The sequence below is a fragment of the Hyperolius riggenbachi genome, chromosome 12 (genome assembly GCF_040937935.1).
Source record: "Hyperolius riggenbachi isolate aHypRig1 chromosome 12, aHypRig1.pri, whole genome shotgun sequence".
In the NCBI taxonomy this organism is placed as follows: domain Eukaryota; kingdom Metazoa; phylum Chordata; class Amphibia; order Anura; family Hyperoliidae; genus Hyperolius; species Hyperolius riggenbachi.
Window position 1 is genome coordinate 148,012,093 of NC_090657.1, and position 19,025 is coordinate 148,031,117.

The following is a 19,025-nucleotide window of genomic DNA, read 5'->3' on the forward strand; positions in this document are numbered from 1 at the left end:
ATACTGAGGGAAGGCACATACTCCTGGCTACCTATACTGAGGGCACCAACACCTGATTTCCTATACTGGGGGCACCTATGCTTGGCTACCTATATTGAGGGCACCTACACAAGTTCCTAAATTCCTATACTTGGGGCACCTATACCTAGTTACCTAGCAATACTTAGTCTGGGGGCATTTTATTGGGGGGGGGGGGGGGCGCACTGCAGCTATAACGCGTGGTGCAAGTTGTCGGGTCTATGCTATCATTCCAAATGGGGAAGGGGCCTAACTGTCCTACTGATTATTTTTATTAATATTCCTGAAAGGTTCTAGCCTTCATTTTTAAATGTATGCAGGATAATTCACTCTTTCCATCCATTTTGTGGTTATTAATAGTATTTTTCTATAATACATATGTGATGTGTCACAGATCTGAACATTTGGTGTGATGAGATTGGGAACCACTGTCCTAGGAGGTAAATCGAAAGTTTGGCTGGCCCTGCCCATATTAATAAAGTACAAGTACCCCACATCATCTGTGACATCACATATCTTGTACCATGTCTGGCACTGGCAGCAAGGCCAAGAGGAGAGGGAGCAACATCGCAGCCTCCGTCAGCAGTTCTGCCGCTTCATTCTCCATTACGCCGCTACCCACTGGCCATCCAGCTGTTAGGGGGAGTCACGCTGCAGAGACACAGCAGCATGTAGCAGCCATTTTCAGCGGCGCAAATTGGAGGAGAAAGACGCCGCGCCTGTGATGCAGCTGATGGTGGATGACGAGCAGGCCACCGCCACCAGCCCAACAAAACACATTCTGGACGCAATGGGCTTTGGGGAAGAGTCTGAGATGGTGACAGTAATTGTTGGGGGGGGGGAGTCCGTCGTCCATGATGTGTCAGCAGAAGAGGAGTTTGGGGCGGGCTCATCATCCCAGCAGTTGTTCGAGGAGAGGGGATGTTGATGTCGATGATGACGAGATGAAGGACCAGGACTACCATCCACAGGAGGGGGATCATGTCAGCTCTGACTGAGGAAGAGGATGATTCAGTGGGTCTGGCACGGAGGATCAGCATTGCAGGGATTGGCAGGAGCAGCAGTGGGCATGGAATGCATGACCCACAGCCTGCTGCTTCATCTGCCACTACTACCACCAGCTGCACCACTCAACCCCAGGCCCCAACCACCACTCAGAGAAAATCAGCAGCAGCATCCCATTCTGGGCGACGTAAGGGGCAGGGCAAGTTGCAATCCCCAATATGGCAGTTTTTTCATCTGCCCTCACTGGAAAGCAAGTTTGTGACTTGTAATGTGTGCCATGTGAAGATGAGCAGAGGGTCTAACCCCTCCAACTATGGCACCTCCAGCTTCATCAACCATCTTGCCAATAAGCACAAACCTGAGCATGAGGAATTCAAGAGGCTGAAGGAAGCTGGTGCTGGCCCTTGCAGTGGTCAGAGCACCATAACCCTCTTTGCCACGCCTGTCAACACTGAGGCCTGTTAAAGCAGCCAGTCCTCTCCTCAGTGGTCTCCTCTGCTCCCTCCTCGGCTTCCCGTGCAAGCCCAAAACACCACCACCACCAGACCCTGCTGAGTGAGTCGTTCGTGGTCAGGGCCCAGCCTCCCGGCAGCCATCACATACGCCAGCTGAACGGCTTGCTTACACGGGCCATGTCCTCCCAGCTCCTCCCATACTCGTTTGTGCAGGAGGGGAGCCAGATACGTGCGCTCCTGCCGCCAAACTCCAAGAGCAGGAGAGGAGTTGGCTGACCCACAGAGGCCTGAAAGTCTGAGAGGTGGTGTCCGACAATGGGGCCAACCTGGTTGCCGCCATCCACCAGGGAAACCTCACCCACATCCCCTGTCTGGCCCACGTCCTGAACCTGGTGGTGCAGAAATTCCTGCTCACCTACCAGGGGATGGACACTCTTTTGGGAGCAGCAAGAAAAACCATGGGTCATTTTCGCCACTCGGGTGGTGTCACAGCGTCCCATGCAGCTGGAGCTGAACCTCCCACGGCACTGGCTCATCATAGACATTCCAACACTCTGGAATTCCACCCTGGCAATGTCTGAACGTCTGGTTGAACAAAAGCAGGCTGTCAACCACTACCTGGCCAAAGCCACCATGGAGGCCAACTTGTCTGGGACCGCACCAACCACCCAGACATCATCCGCCCTGCTGAGTGGGGAAAAATGCAACTGGTGTGCTTGGTGCTGGCACCCTTCCTGGAGGTCACCAACATGGTCAGCCGGTACCATGCATCGCTGTGTGAGTGGATGACCATGGTGTGCATGCTGGACAAGGCCCTCGATGCTCTGCTGGAAGTGGGAGAGGCAGCATTGATCCAGCAGGAGCAGCAGCCACCTGCACAGTCCACCTCTGTGCGTCAGGAGGATGAGGTTGAGGACTTGGAGGTCCCTGACCTTGAAGAGGAGGGGGCACAGCGGAGTGCAGCTGCAGTGGTGCAGGGGTGGAGAGAGCAGGAGGAGGATCAGGAATCAGAGGAGGAGGACAGCACTGTCAGCGGAGCAGAAGATGATGTGTCAGCTGAGATGGCAGCCCTCTTCCCCATGGCAGCGCACTTGCTGCAGTGCCTGCGCAAAGACCCAAGGGTGAAGCAGATACGTGCTCGGGAGGACATCTGGATCACCCTGATGCTAGACCCATGGCTGAAGGGGAAGCTGGCTCAGTTCCTGCCTGTAGGAGGAGACCCTGTGCTCCGAATGAGGGACTTGCAGCGGATTCTGGTTTGGCGCTTGGAAGAAGCCTTTCCCCAGACTCCCAACCCCCCTCCCCCCCCCCCCCCCCTGCTGTCACAGTCCAGCAAGCAGAGCAGCAGGTGCCTGCATCCAGCAGCAGCAGGCGCCCAACAAACCTGCTGTCTCTGACAAAGGTGCTCTACACCACGCCAGTATCGCTGCCTGCAGGGGAGGTGCCTGCAGCAGCATCCGTCTATCAAAGCCAGAACTAGCACCTGACCCGGATGGTGGCCGACTACATGGGGTCCTACAGCGGGCTTGACACTGTCACCCCTGTGGACCCCTTGGATTACTGGGTAAAGAACCTGGATATCTGGAGCGAGCTGGCGCAGTACGCCCTGGAAGTCCTGGCTTGCCCCCCTTCCAGCGTGCTGTCCGAAAGGTGCTTCAGTGCGGCCGGTGGCGTGGTCACCGAAAAGTGCTCTTGTCTGTCCACCCAGTCTGTGGACAGACTGACTTTTCTGAAAATGAACCAGGCTTGGGTGGTTGGCGAGTTCCTGGCCCCTGTTGTTGGCAAGAGGGGGAAATGAAGTGGCTGAGTGGGAATCACTATGCCTGCCTTACCACCACAACCTCCTGGCTCCAACTTCATTGATAAGCCAGGTTCAATTTTTTTTTACAGCCGTGGTACTACCCTAGGTGCCATGGTTATTATCTGAACACAATTGCTGTGTAATTTTTTGGGAGGTGTCTGTGCTGTCAAAGTTGTGGGGAGTCCCCAACTGCGGCAGTACGACCGCTTTCTGCGCTTTCTGGAACCTCTCCTTTTTAATGCTTTACCTGTGCTGTGATACCAACACTAGGTGCCATAGTGAATTATTAACTGAACACAATTGCTTTGTAATTTTTTTTGGAGGTGTCTGGGCTGAAAACTGTGATGTCCCAGTTGTTCGGTTGGACTTTGGACACAATGTGGGCTGCACGACCGCTGTCTGGAACCTAGTCCTGATGTTAATTGAAAGCCATTTTTTTTGGGGGGGGGGGATTTTAAGTCCCCACATCATCGATTAGTGTTTCTCTTTACAAAAAAACATGATGCTACATGCCTCATTTACCCTAAAAAAACTATTTAGAAGCAATTTAAATGCCACTTCGGGTTTTCTATCCGGTTATCCGAATCCGCCGGATACTGAGGTCGGATATCAGATTCGGATTGAAAAAATTTGAACTCTGATATCTGACCCGGATCAGATACTGTATCTAGGTATCTGGATCGGAATCGGATCCGGATTAGTGTACTAGTTAAGAGCTCTGCCTCTGCCTTAGGAGACCATTATTTGAATCTTGGCTCTTCCTGTTCAGTAAGCCAGCACCTATTCAGTAAGGGGACCTTGGACAAGACTCCCTAACAGTGGTACAGCATATAAAGTGGAACCTAATGACTGCAGCTCTGGCACTTTGAGTCCGCCAGGAGAAAAGCGCAATATAAATGTTCTGTGTCTTGTCTTGTGCATACGCTTCATTTGGAGGGATAACGCATTAATTGGTATTTACAGAATACTTTAGACTACTACCTCACCTCCTTGTTCAATCTCTCCCTTTCCACAGGCATCTTCCCCAAAGCATTCAAACAGGCCACTGTACTTCCCCTGATGAAAAAACCCTCACTCGACCCATCCCTACCCTCTAACTACCGCCCAATCTCCCTCCTTCCCTATGCTTCTAAACTCCTCGAATGCCTAGTCCACCAGCGCATTACCCAATACATCAACACCAATACCCTACTTGACCCCCTACAGTCTGGATTCCGACCTGCACACTCAACTGAAACAGCCCTCGCCAAGGTGGTCAACGACCTTACTCTTGCCAGGGCCAAAGGCAGTTATTCCATCCTGCTCCTCCTTGACCTCTCTGCAACTTTTGACACTGTTGACCACTCCCTCCTCCTCCAATCACTACAGTCCATGGGCATCTATGGTCTTGCCTTAGCCTGGATCTCCTCCTACCTATCCAATCGCTCCTTCACCACTTCCTTCAATGGCTCCTCCTCAACCCCTGCCCCCCTCTCAGTTGGGGTCTCCCAGGGCTCTGTTCTAGGCCCCCTTCTTTTCTCCATATACACTTCCTCAATTGGCAAGCTTATCTCCTCCCTGGGCTTCAATTATCACCTTTATGCAGATGACACTCAGATTTACCTCCATACCCCCGATCTCTCATCCACCACCATAAACAAGGTCTCCTCGTGTCTCTCAGCAATTTCCTCCTGGATGTCAGCTAGGTTCCTAAAGCTTAACCTAGACAAAACTGAGCTCCTGATCTTTCCACCCCATGCTGCTGCACCCATCCCAGATTTCCACCTCACAATCGACAACACAACCATTGTATCTACCTCCCAGGCCCGCTGTCTGGGTGTCACCTTGGACTCTGACCTCTCCTTCATCCCACACATCCAAAACATCACCAGAGCCTGCAATTTCCACCTCCGTAATATCTCCAACAAGGTCTCCTCGTGTCTCTCAGCAATTTCCTCCTGGATGTCAGCTAGGTTCCTAAAGCTTAACCTAGACAAAACTGAGCTCCTGATCTTTCCACCCCATGCTGCTGCACCCATCCCAGATTTCCACCTCACAATCGACAACACAACCATTGTCCCTACCTCCCAGGCCCGCTGTCTGGGTTTCACCTTGGACTCTGACCTCTCCTTCATCCCACACATCCAAAACATCACCAGAGCCTGCAATTTCCACCTCCATAATATCTCCAAGACCCGCCCCTTCTTAACCCCAGACACGACCAAACTGCTCATCCATGCCCTCATCATCTCCCGCCTTGATTACTGTAATTCCCTCCTTTCTGGCCTCCCCTGAAACGCACTGCCCCCCTTCAATCAGTGATGAACGCGGCTGCAAGACTCATCCATTCTTCGCACCGCTCTGCATCCACATCTCCCCTTTGTGAATTCCTGCACTGGCTCCCTATCCGTTTCAGGATAAGTTTCAAGATTCTATGCCTGGCGTATAAATCTGTGCACAAAACCTGCCCTACCTACATCTCGGAGCTTGTTCACAAGTATACACCAGGTCGCCCCCTCCGTTCCTCCAACGACCTTCGCCTCACCACCCCATGCATTTCACACTCCCATGCCCGCCTGCAGGATTTCTCAAGAGCTGCCCCCACCCTCTGGAATGCCCTTCCACCACCAATCAGACTTGCTCCCTCTTTCAACACATTCAAGCAAGCCCTCAAAACCCACCTCTTTATGATGGCCTACCCACCTCCTACCACACAGTAACTCTCTAAGGAATATTTAACAGCCCCACCTAGTGTTTCCACCCCTCCCTTTAGATTGTAAGCCTCTGGCAGGGTCCTCCACTCCCGAGTGTAATCTACAGGATCATGTGCTCCTGTCCTATGACAGCCTGTACTTGTATTACTGGGCCTACCTAACCAGCCCATATTGCATGATCATGTATTTTGTACAATTTGTATGTATAACTTTGTTCTATGTGTATAACCCTATGTATGTCATCCTTGTATCATTGTATATATTTATTGTCCAGCGTTGCGTAATATGTTGGCGCTTTATAAATACCGGTACAATAAATAATAATAATAATGGTTCCCGAACAATTGCAGACCTATTTTAAGAATGTCACCCGCATTTGTAAAATATTTAGCGAATTTAAAAATAAAGAACAGATATACCAAATGAGGGGCTTGATTAATTAAGCTGCGCTGCTTTAGCCGTATCACGCCTGCTACTATGGTAATTAGCATAGTTGCAGTACTATGTAGTAACTAAGTTAATTAACATGGTAGCGGCTGCTAGTGAAGTGTTGCAATGCTTCACAGGACCACCCGCATTTAAAGCTACGCACGTTGCTATGTAAGCAACCAGCGTAACTAAGGAAGGTACGCTCCTTACATTGCAACGCACGCTGCTATGTAAGCAATGGCGTGTCAATAGGGGTTGCAGAGATTGCGACCGCATCGGGTCCCCGAAGGGTCCACACTCTATCGCAGTATTAGCTCTTTATTGGTTTTGTGCTGGTAGTAATCACTTCTATAAATGCTTTGAACAGTAGTGATCATTAACGCACTGTTTCCCATCCGCTTCTTGCTCCTTGACACTGTGGTTGCCCTTGATTGGTTTTGGTGCACAATATGTATTTTTATGTATAGAGTGCTTGGGGGGCCCAATTTAAAACTTGCACTGGGGCCCACAGCTTCTTAGCTACGCCACTGTATGTAAGCTGTGCATCGCGGCACCCCTTCTTTTTAACGAGCGCTCCCTCACATTAAGCTTAATCAAGCCCGAGGTATTTTACCAAACAGTTTTGATTTACCTAACGGCTCATAGTGAATTTAGGCCAATATCTCAAATGTGTTTTAGATGTTGTAATAATATTTCTATAGCTTTAAGATATTGCCTAGATCAGGAACTTGTGTACCTAGGGGAATAACAATATATTTTTTTTTCTTTAGAAGAGAAAAAAGAACACCTTTATTTACCTACTGTAGTTTTCTGAGTCATGTGTTTCCCTGACATTTGCCTGTGCATTTATTTTTCAGAGAAGAACACACCACTAACTATACCATATAATGACTACAAAACAGCCATAACTCCTGATAACATGATCAAACTTGTGGCTATCTGTGAGGATGAAAATGGTGCAGTCCTGCTGGTGGAGACTGCAGTCAAACTAGAGAACCCAGAATTGCTAATGAGGGTAAGACTTTTCAGGCAGCCCTAACTGTGCCACATATACACGCAGCAGGGATGAGTAAAATTACCAGCTTCAATTTTGCATATTTAAAAAAAAAAATTCCCAAGTGCTTTTTAGGCTTCTTTGGGTTCTTTCTTGAAGGACACCAGAGGTGAAAATAAACTAATGACGTAAACAATTGTATCTATTCTCCTCCTAAAAATGACTTTTTAAGATATTCCACAGTTTTATTTTATATTTAAAAGGGACTCAGAACTGTAAAATTAAAAAAGATTTTATTCATACCTGGGGCTCCCTTCAGCCCCATCCGCTCCAATTGCTCCCACGCCGCCATCCTCCGCTGCCCGCAGCTTCGGGAACCGGGTCCCGTCACTGACGTTAGTCCCGGTCACTCGGTCAGCTATGCAAGAGAAGTGCGCTTTTTGCGTATCTCTCCAGCAGCTGCTGGAGACATACGTAGAGGGCACACCTCTTACGCCACTGTCTCCGACTGACAGAAGTGCAGGGGCCCGGTTCCCGAAGCTGCGCGCAGCAGAGGATGGCGGCGTAGGAGCAATTGGAGTGGATGGGGCTGGAGGGAGTCCCAGGTATGTATAAAATCTTTTTAATTTTACAGCTCTGGTACACTTTAAATCTACCGTATATACTCGCATACAAGCCGAATTTTTGACCCCCAAAAAGAGGGTCAAAAGTTGGGTGGTCGGCTTGTATGCGAGTCTTCCCTGGTGGTCTGTGGTCCCCGCTCCCCCCGCCGCTGCTATTACTTGTTTAGGCAGCGCCTTCCTCTTCCCCGGCGCTTCCTCTTCCCCACTCTCATGCGCGTATGAAGTGATCACAGCAGCGCGCCCGGCGCTGCTGCTGTGACGCTGTAGGGGGCAGGAAAGAGCGGTTCCCCTGGTAACGGCGATACAGATCGCCGCTACAGGAAGCCGTGCTCTTTCCTGCCCCCTGCAGCGTCACAGCAGCAGCGCCGTGCGCGCTGCTGTGGTCACTTTATACGCGCATGAGAGCGGGGAAGAGGAAGCGCCGGGGAAGAGGACGCCGCTGCCTAAACAGGTAAAACCAGCGGGGGAGCAGGGAGCTATACTGGCCACTACCTACCTATACTGGGCACTATACTGGGCACTATACTGGCCACTACCTACCTACACTGGGCACTATACTAGCTATACTGGGCACTATACTGGCTATACTGGGGCACTACCTACCTATACTGGGCACTATACTAGCGAACTGGGCACTTTACTAGCTATACTGGGGCACTACCTACCTATACTGGGCACTATACTAGCTATACTGGGGCACTATACTAGCTATACTGGGGCACTATACTAGCTATACTGGGGCACTATACTAGCTATACTGGGGCACTATACTAGCTATACTGGGGCACTATACTAGCTATACTGGGGCACTATACTAGTTATACTGGGCACTATACTAGCTATACTGGGGAACTATACTAGCTATACTGGGCACTATACTAGCTATACTGGGGCACTATACTAGCTATACTGGGGCACTATACTAGCTATAGTGGGCACTACCTACCTATACTGGGCACTATACTGGCTATACTGGGCACTATACTGGCTATGCTGTGCACTATACTAGCTAAACTGGGCACTATACTAGCTAAACTGGGCACTATACTAGCTATACTGGGGCACTACCTACCCATACTGGGCACTATACTAGCTATACTGGGACACACTGGGGGGATCACGCCGTCTGCACCAATCCAGCATTTTCTACCCCCGGCCTATATGGGGGTCAATCATTTTCCCCTGGGTTTTCATGGAAAAGTTGGGGGGGGGGGGGTCGGCTTATATGCGGGTCGGCTTATGTGCGAGTATATACGGTACTTTTTAAGTTTTTACTGTTTTACGGTTTTACCTCAATAAAACATTTATTGAAGTATGCCAGAATTAAAATCTATGAACTATTGACCCCTTGTATCGCTTTCCTGCTCTCAGAAGCCATATTCTGCTAGGAAAGTGTTTTCTAATTGGAATTTCTTATCAGTGAGGGTCACACTGTAGTCTGACCCATTCCTGACATAGACTGGGACTGCCACTTACATACCTGTTTAACTCTTTCAAACAGATCAAGAATAAGGAACACAGCATAGTCATTTGTGTGCTAGGCACTGTGCATACCAATGTCTATCTCATCATGTCACATGTCACCTCGGGTATCCTTTAATATTTATAAAAACTGAACCTCAGTAGGTTGAAATGGTCACTGAACACTTGGAGAGGAGGTGTTCAATAGAATAAGGATCTAGAAAGAAAACTGCTCAAAAGCATCACTGCCAATCCAATAGCATCCAAGGCTTGGTGGAGCAGGGAAACAGAAAGCCGCTTCTCTTGGATACATGCAATAAGAGAATCCACTAGCCATCCATGTAGTCCATAAAAGCCTGCACTGTAAACATTCTGCAATGGAAGCCCCAGCAAACAACATTAATCGTCCTGCTAGGGCTCTCCATTGCTCTACTAAACTGGCCAATGGGAATCCTCACTGTGGAGCCTCAGAGGGAAGTTTGAAGATGGTTTCATTTCAGAGTGTTTACAGGACAGAGAAGAGCGGCGATAGGAAGTGAGGGTGCAAAAGCTGCCTGGCAGCAGTGCGCTGGATGTTAGAGGAGTGTTGGGTGCTTAAAACCATAGCAGCATTGAGTCCAGCGGAGGTGTACCAGGGGTCTAGTCCTGGGAAAAGAAGTGAAATGGGCGTGGTCAAACATAATGTGGGCGTGGTCACGGGTGGGGCCAACTATACATGACCTTAGCAGTGATGTAAAAGGTCTGCCGGGGAAGTTTGAGCTCTGCCGTAGTGTATCCCCCCAAAATAGATGCAATCTGACAGCATTTCACCAAAAAGACACATAATCTGGTAGAAGTTCCTCCAAAATACAGATAATATGGCAGTGGTTCCCCCAAAATAGACAATGTGGCAGCAGCAGTTCCCCCAACATACACATAATTTGGAAGCAGTTCCCCAAAATACGCAAAACCTGGCAGTGGATCACCCAAAATACACGTAACACCCAACATACATATAATCTGGCAGCAGTGGTCCCCCAAACATACACAATCTGGCAGCAGTTCCCCAAAATACGCGTAATCTGGCAGCAGACGTTCCCCTAACATACACATAATCCGGCAGCTGTTGCCCAAAATACATAACAGCGGTTCCACAAAAATGCAGATAATCTGACAGCAGTTCCCCCAAAATAGGTACCCCCAGCATAGGTAGCCAGGTCTATAGGTGTCCCCAGTATAAGTAGCCATGAGTATAGTAGTCTCAGTATGTGTAGCCAGAGGTTTATGTGCCTAGTATATGTAGCCAGTGGTATATGTCCCCAGTATATGTAGCCAGGGGTATACGTGCCCAGTATATGTAGCCAGGGGTATATGTGCCAGTATATGTAGTCAGGGGTATATGTCCCAGTATATGTAGCCAGTAGTATATGTGCCCAGTATATGTAGCCAGGGGTATGTGTCCCCAGTATATGTAGCCAGGGATGTATGTGTCCCCAGTATATGTAGCCAGGGGTATATGTGCCCCAGTATATGTAGCCAGGGGTATATGTGCCCCAGTATATGTAGGCAGGTGTATATGTGCCCAGTATATGTAGTCAGGGGGTATATTTGCCCAGTATATGTAGCCAGGGGTATGTGTCCCCAGTATATGTAGCCAGGGATGTATGTGTCCCCAGTATATGTAGCCAGTGGTATATGTCCCCAGTATATGTAGCCAGGGGTATACGTGCCCAGTATATGTAGGCAGGGGTATATGTCCCCAGTATATGTATCCAGAGGTATATGTCCCCAGTATATGTAGCCAGGGGTATATGTGCCCAGTATATGTAGTCAGGGGTATATGTCCCCAGTATATGTAGGCAGGGTTATATGTCCCCAGTATATGTAGCCAGGGGGTATATGTCCCCAGTATATGTAGCCAGGGGTATATGTCCCCAGTATATGTAGCCAGGGGTATATGTGCCCAGTATATGTAGTCAGGGGTATATGTCCCCAGTATATGTAGGCAGGGTTATATGTCCCAAGTATATGTAGCCAGGGGGTATATGTCCCCAGTATATGTAGCCAGGGGTATATGTCCCCAGTATATGTAGCCAGGGGGTATATGTCCCCAGTATATGTAGCCAGGGTTATATGTCCCCAGTATATGTAGTCAGGGGGTATATGTGCCCAGTATATGTAGTCAGGGAGTATATGTCCCCAGAATAGGTAGTCAGGTGTGCCCCCAGCAGGAGGGGAGCAGCGCAGAGAAGAGGGAGAGCTGTGAGCAGCGGTGGGGGAGGGTGGACATCCCCCCCCCCTCCCTCACCTTGGGGCTCTCCTTCCCTCGCTCTCCCCTCCAGAAGTAATGTGCGAGCAGCCGGCAACGGGCAGGACTTACCTCTCCTCGTCGTCGGAACACTGGATCTGCGTGCCGCAAGTCTGGTCTGGTCCAGACCAGAGCAGTGGCACGCAGATCCGGCGCCGGAACGAGGAGAGGTAAGTCCCGCCCGCTGCCGGCTGCTCGCACATTACTTCTGGAGGGGAGAGCGAGGGAAGGAGAGCCCCAAGGTGAGGGAGGGGGGGGAGATGTCCGCCCTCCCCCACCGCTGCTCACAGTTCTCCTTCCACTCCGCTGCTCCCCTCCACAAATGCCAGGGGGGACGGCGTCCACCCTCGGGAAATAGTAAGTGGACGCCGCCCCCCCCGCGTCCACGCCCCACTCGACCCCTGGGTAGTACCAACAGGAAGTTTAGACATTCAAACAAGATTACAAAAGGAAAAAGAAGAAGGCTATATATTGAAAAATGCAGTGCACAAAAGAAGATTTAATTAGAAGAAAGAAATACAACATAGTCCCTGTTATTTAGGTTTTTGGGGGTGTTTGCCAGCCCTAAAATACTCACCAAGCCTCTAGCAACGTCCTGAAGCTCCTAGCGGCTTCTGGTATCTGTGCACAGCTGACACACTGGGAGCTGTGCAAGGAGGACTTCTGAAAGCCACCAGGAACACGCTATAAGCTACAGAATGTCGCTGGAGGTTCGGTGAGCATTCTATCCTGCAAGGGGGTATGGTTGTGCTTTATCGTCCGGTTGCTCAAGTAACCGGCGAGCACATGTATCCGGCATCAAGCAATCCCCACTGGTGCCAGATATTGGGGACTCTGCTGTATAGAGCTAAAAATATAAGAATATTAAGGTCTATTAAACTATTATTAACAATAAATATGTAGGGGGTCCTAAATTACACCCAAAACTTAATTAAAAAGTAATGGATGGGCATCTTGGGGTTCCTTTATTTAAAGTCTCCCAATACCTATCCTCACATGCTTGGGGGTAATTGCATAAAGGTGGGGAAGAGTTCCTTGTCCATGAAATGGATGGGGCTTTGTAGGAGAAGGGAAGACTATAAAACCAGCAATTGCATAATGGGAAAATAACCCACTTGAAGATAAAATCATCAAAGTGAGATCATCATAGTGTAAACTGCAATTGTGTCAGGTGATGGTTACATCACTGCTGGCGAGTTCTACAACTGCATGGGGCCCAAGGTGATCCATGAGATAAGAATGGAAAGGAATGGTAACTCATAAGATAAGTTCAAACTATAAGCCGAAAACAAAAATGCAGGTTACAACACATGCATTTTGCAGCTTGTTATGCATATGCATTTTAATGCACATTTTGCATATAAAACACAGTGACTCTACAGATCGGCAAATTGGATTTGCCAAAAACAGAGGCGCCATTCGTGACCTTGAGACTATACTGTGTACTCATATCTGTTTATTGCCTGAGGAAGCGGGAACATACCTGTGAAACGTGTTGCACTGTTTGTTTTTGAGCATATTAATAAACCTGTTGTCATAAAACTGACGGTATCTTGTCTGCTTCGGGGAGGCGAGTCCACCGCCACCTCCTGAGGGATTTTAAGCCTTTTAAAACCTTTTATCCTGCTGGCAACTCTGTTCACTCTTACAAGATCGGCAAATTGGATTGTCAATCAGTGTACTGCCAGTCACTGGGTAAGTGTAGGTGATGAAAAAGAGTAATACTCCTTCCTGCTTAGTGCTCATAGAGCAAGATGGAAGTGCACAGCCTGCAACGCAAATAGAACTATCCTCCTACTCCTAAAAAGTGATGGTCATGTCTAGTAGAACTTATGGAGAAGCATGTGATCCTTTAGGTCAGGTGATTGATTTGCTAGTCATGATCATGTGTTAAAGCAGAATGTGAATCAAATCTTTGCAAATATATCAGCTGATCAAACAAATGACATGTTTCTACATGAGTTTTCCTAGACATGACCATCACTACTTCTAAAATCACTTTTTTGTTTTGTTTTGTTTTCTGTGTATCAGCTAAGAAAAAAAAAAGTTTAATGTTGTATTGTCTCATATGCTGACAGTCTTTCCCTGTCCCAAAAGCTAAAATATATGAACTATGGACTTTTTCTCATCTACCCTCTGCTCTCAGAAGCTGCTCTGCCAAGAAAGTGTTTTATGGCTGTACTTCCTTATAAGTGAGAGTTAGGCTATAGTCTGATTTAGTCCTGACTTGAGAGAAAGTGCCACTTGCATACCTGATTGTTAACTCTTTCAGGCAGAAAAAGAAAAAAAGGAACATAACCTAGTTATTCATTTGCTCTCATTGTACATACACGTCTTTCTCATTAGATCATATGAAACCTCAGGTATACTTTAAGGATAAGTATACCTAACACTGTTCAGACTAATTCAACCAAAAACTGAACAAAATAAATTCTAATAACGATCAGGATGATAAGTGAATTTAAACAGCGTATAGAAGCAAAGTGGTGAACAGAACATCCGTTTCATGGGTCAATTAAGCTTGCTTCTTACCCACTCTAGATTCAGATAATGTGCAGGTGTGACCACCTGATACCTAAAGTTTGAAGAGAAATAGATACCAGACTACAATTCCCAGAATTCCTGCATTATTATAGAAATGTGTTAACATTAGTGGTCTAGATATTGTAGTGGAGGTGTGAGGAAGGCTTGACTGGAGGTGTGATGAAGGTGTTACTGGATTTTAATGAAGGTGTGTCTGGAAGTATGATGCCAGTGTGACTGGATTTTTGATGAAGGTGTGACTGGAAGTGTGTAGCTGAAGGTGGGATGAAGATGTCACTAAAGGTGTGATAAAGGTGTGGCTAGGTGTGTGATGAAGGTGTAACAAGAAGTGTAATGTAGGTGTGGCTGGAAGTGTAATGAAGATGTGACAAGAGGTGTGATTGATATACAGATGTGGATGGAGGAGTGAAGAAGGTGTGACTAGAGTTGAGGTAGGGCATGATCTGTGCCCACATATATTTGCATGGGTGCATGAAAAAAGGGCGCCAGGAAAAAAAGGGCCCAGCTGGTTAACAATTGGCACCAGTGGATAACAAAATCTCAATAATGATAAACATTGTTAACGAAATTGGTTAACGGTAAATACCGTTTTAAAACAGGGAGATGAAAATGAAAAGATATGAAAGTTAAAAATCTGTAACGATTGGTGTCAACACGCAGAGAGCATCTGATTATTGGCGATCAGCAGTTTCACCAAGAATGCAGATATATACCCGATTATTGATGATCTGCAGTATCACCAATAATCAGATATATTGCTAACCTCTGGACACCTGAGATATGAGTGTTTGGTGTAACAGTACCACTTTGAGTAAGGACCACCAGAGGAGCTGGAGGTTAGAAGAAGAAGGGAATTCACCCCAGACTGTGGGTGAATCCCTATAGCCTAAGGGCTCCCTAGGAGAGGGACCCAGGCTGGGTAGCAGGAAGCCCTGCAGCTAATATGAACAAGCTTGCCCTAACTAGGTGTGAGGGCCTATTCTCTATGCCCTGGAACCGGGCTAAGGTATAACATAGAACTGACACAGTATCCTAGTCTTGGGTGTGAGGTCCGTAGTCACAACACCCTGGAACTGGTCGAAAGCATAACATAGAACGGACACAGTATCCTAATCTTGGGTGTGAGGTCCGTAGTCACAACACCCTGGAACTGGTCTAAAGCATAACATAGAACTGACACAGTATCCTAGTCTTGGGTGTGAGGTCCGTAGTCACAACACCCTGGAACTGGTCTAAAGCATAACATAGAACTGACACAGTATCCTAGTCTTGGGTGTGAGGTCCGTAGTCACAACACCCTGGAACTGGTCTAAAGCATAACATAGAACAACAATACAAGTAATCTGGCTCAGTGTGAAATCCCAGGTCCTCCTGGTTCTAACACACTGTAGGATCTGACTGAGGTCTGAGTGCTAACACATAAAGCATTCACAATGGCAGACAACCAGCAACTGACAAGCAACCTGAATATATAGTTGCTGGAGTCTGCCGCCCCGCCCGAGCCACTCAGCCAATCATGAGTCCAGCAGAGATCAGCTGATCGTCCTGATCAGCTGACACTTCCCCTGCTGGTATAAAGTTCCTGACTTCCGGGCCGCGCGCGCGTAGCTCTCCATCCGCTTATGTGAACTAACAGACCCAGCCACTCCAACCGCACGCTGCAGCGTACAAACCGCTGCGTTAAACAGCCGTCTTGCTGTCAGTACATGCGGCGGCTTTTCCGCGTCCTCTCGTGGTGCCAGGCGTACCTCTCCGAATGCCAGCCGCTGCGCTAGACACGGACTAAGCCGCCTTGCCGTCAGTACACGCGGCGGCTTTTCCGCGTTTCCTCACAAAATCGTCACGTAATTCAACAATACAGCTTAACCTAACCCTGATCTCACACAGACCCTCCCCTGGTGGTGCCTAACCACCCCCCGTTGGTGCCCAACCCTAACCACCGCCCCCAGCACAAACAATCTTACAATCACAGAAACAATAATATATTTGATTAAAAAAAATGTGTACTTGCAAACAAAATATGAAAAAAACTATAACAATGCAAGCTTCTCAAACGATAACATATTTCAAAAACTGTAATGTTCTAATTTTGTTAACGATATTTATGTGGCTCCTTTTTTTGCTTTAGGCCCTGTATTAATGATAAATGCATTAGAGTCTATGGCGGCGACCTTTTCGTCCACTAGCCGCCGCCGCCCTTTTTTCCTGCTCCCATTTGCACTAAAAACAGTCATTTTTGTCTCATAAATTTGGGAGACAAGTAGTAGAAGTGTTAATACTACAGTATAATAATTATAATGATAAATAGAGCAACAATAAGAACAGCAACATTAAAGAGAGATTGAATCGAATACAAATTGCTATTTTTACCTCGTAGTTCGCTTCAGGAGTCTCAGTAAAGGTAAACCGCCGTATCCCCGCGGCAAAACGAGGGTTTTATACCCCCAAAATTCCCGGTGGAAAATCTGGGGAGCGCTTCCTGAAAGAGGCAGAGCTTTCTGCTGTAGCTCTGCCTCTACTGAATTCAATTGCCGCGGATCTCCGCCTCTCCCCTCCCCTCTCAGTCTTCCTTCACAGAGAGGGGCGAGGAGAGGCCGAGATCCGCACAGCGATTGATGTCAGTAGAGGCAGAGCTATAGCTCAAGCTCTGCCTCCGTGGGCAGCAAAACCACAACTTTGAAAGTCGTGGATGTTTGCCCTGGGTTTTGGGGGGTATAAACCCTTCGTTTTGCCGCGGGGATGCGGCGGTTTACCTCTACTGATACTACTGAAGCGAACTACCAGGTAAAATAGCAATTTTTATTTGCTTCAGAGTCTCTTTAACAATAATAATTAAAATCATAATAATAATACTATAATGAACAATAATACTATTCATATTTTTTTATTTACTTAAAGCCCTTACATGAAGTCAAATACGGAGAACCTGTAACTGTGGATGCCATATTTACTAACCCCATTGAAGAGGAGGTCCATAACATAGTAATGATTGTAGAAGGAAGTGGCCTTATTAAAGATCAACTGGTTATTCAGTGAGTATATATACTTTTTTTTGGGGGGGGGAAAGATGGATTTATCTACTGAAATAATTGTCGTGGTTAATGAATGTACGGTGGTCAGCACAAAACTGAAAAGACCACCTATTATCTGCACAGTACTCTTTTTGCAGTGTGACAAAAAATCTACTCTTCTCAGAAGCAATGAGATATACCAGATCAAATAAAGTTTACTTCCTCCATAATATGAATACTATGCACTGTAACTCTATTGGCACATCTCTGGCCTTAGATGGTGGGAGAATTGTTTATCCTTGATGGTTACCCATAACCTCCAAGTAGAGAGACCAGGAGCCCAATAGGTCAGTATCACTGGACAAGGAGATATCTATAATATTACTTGTATAGGTAATATACTCACAAGAGTGGGTTGCAACAACTTGCAACCACTTTCTGTGGGAGAGTAACCGCCCCACACTTGGTATCCCAGGACTGTTGGTGCACATGCTGGTTGGTAACTCTCCTGATTAAGTTCTGAGGATGCGGAGGTCCTTGTAACTAAGACCCCTTTGTGTATAGGCTGTGCTAGGATCTCTGATGGAGGCTCCCTTGATGATATACTACTGCTAAATGTTATGTAAATGAGAAGTGTAGCTTCTTACCTTCTCAGCAGGAGAAACCATAAGTAATGGAAAATAAATATTTATTCATGCAAAACTTTAGTATCCTAAGTGCCCCGGGCATGTGACCAAAAAGTTTTATAGGACCCATGAAACGTGTTGTCTATTGTGCATGAATAAATATTTTTATGTTATAAATATTATTTTATTTTTGGCCACTAGATTTTCCCACACTATCCTGTGTACTGAACAGTACACAGGAAGTAGTGAAGAACTCTGTCTTTTACTTTCGTTTTGTAAATGACCATCGGCATCTCATTAATGCCAGATGATCATTCACTACTGGGACTCTGATGAGATTGGTGAATGGGAACACGTTTTTCCCCAATCAGTACTCTGCCAGCAGTGCTGAACAGGTTAAGTATAAATATACCAACACTTTAATTAGGATTTCAAACTACTGTGTAATTAAAAAAAAAATTGACCTCTCTCTTTCACTATATGTACACATTTTCTAATAAAATATTATCTTTTTTTTGCAGCGTGCCCATCATGAAGAAGAGCGAGAGGCTCACACTCCAATTTGAAATATTGCCATGCAAGCAAGGTGAAAAATGCATCTTGGCTGATTTTTCATCTAAGAAGTTTCCAAATGTGAAAGGTTTTCATACTGTTGTGGTGCCTGCAGGAGGAAAGCACTAGTTTGCTGTCTGGGAATAACAAGACCTTTGTTACAAGCGGCACTTTCATTACTATGTTAAAACATCATCACTTTTACATGTTTTGTAGCTATGTAGAACGTTGAATAAATGAATGTACAGTTGCTAAAAAAAACCTAAGTTTTCATGTTCAAAGTCTCAGCAGATTCAAGTGTGTAAAGAAGGCATTACCGTACTCCTGAACTTTATTTTAGTGTGCCGTTTAAAAAAAAAAAAAGCCACTGCACAACTCACCTATTCCAGGTTCCCACTGCCGCCTCTTCAATCCTGTCAGCTCTCCCATTCGGCAGCAGTATCCTTTCGTAAATACTGGCATTTTCACAGGAATGATGCTGACCAGAAAGTACTTCAGGGTCAGTGCCGTTACAGTGAAGATGCCA

The 19,025-nt window shown here is 47.0% G+C and overlaps 1 protein-coding gene across 1 annotated transcript in view; it reads left to right on the plus strand.

The window, feature by feature from the left end:
* The window catches only part of LOC137540875 (protein-glutamine gamma-glutamyltransferase E-like), a 111,492-nt gene extending 92,732 nt beyond the window's left edge, over positions 1-18,760 (plus strand). Inside the window, exons 11-13 of the mRNA XM_068262063.1 lie at positions 7,259-7,416; positions 17,209-17,342; positions 18,469-18,760. Coding sequence (XP_068118164.1) covers positions 7,259-7,416; positions 17,209-17,342; positions 18,469-18,628 — 452 coding nt within the window. The 3' untranslated portion in view covers positions 18,629-18,760. The remainder of the gene's footprint in view (positions 1-7,258; positions 7,417-17,208; positions 17,343-18,468) is intronic.
* Positions 18,761-19,025: the final 265 nt, after the last annotated feature.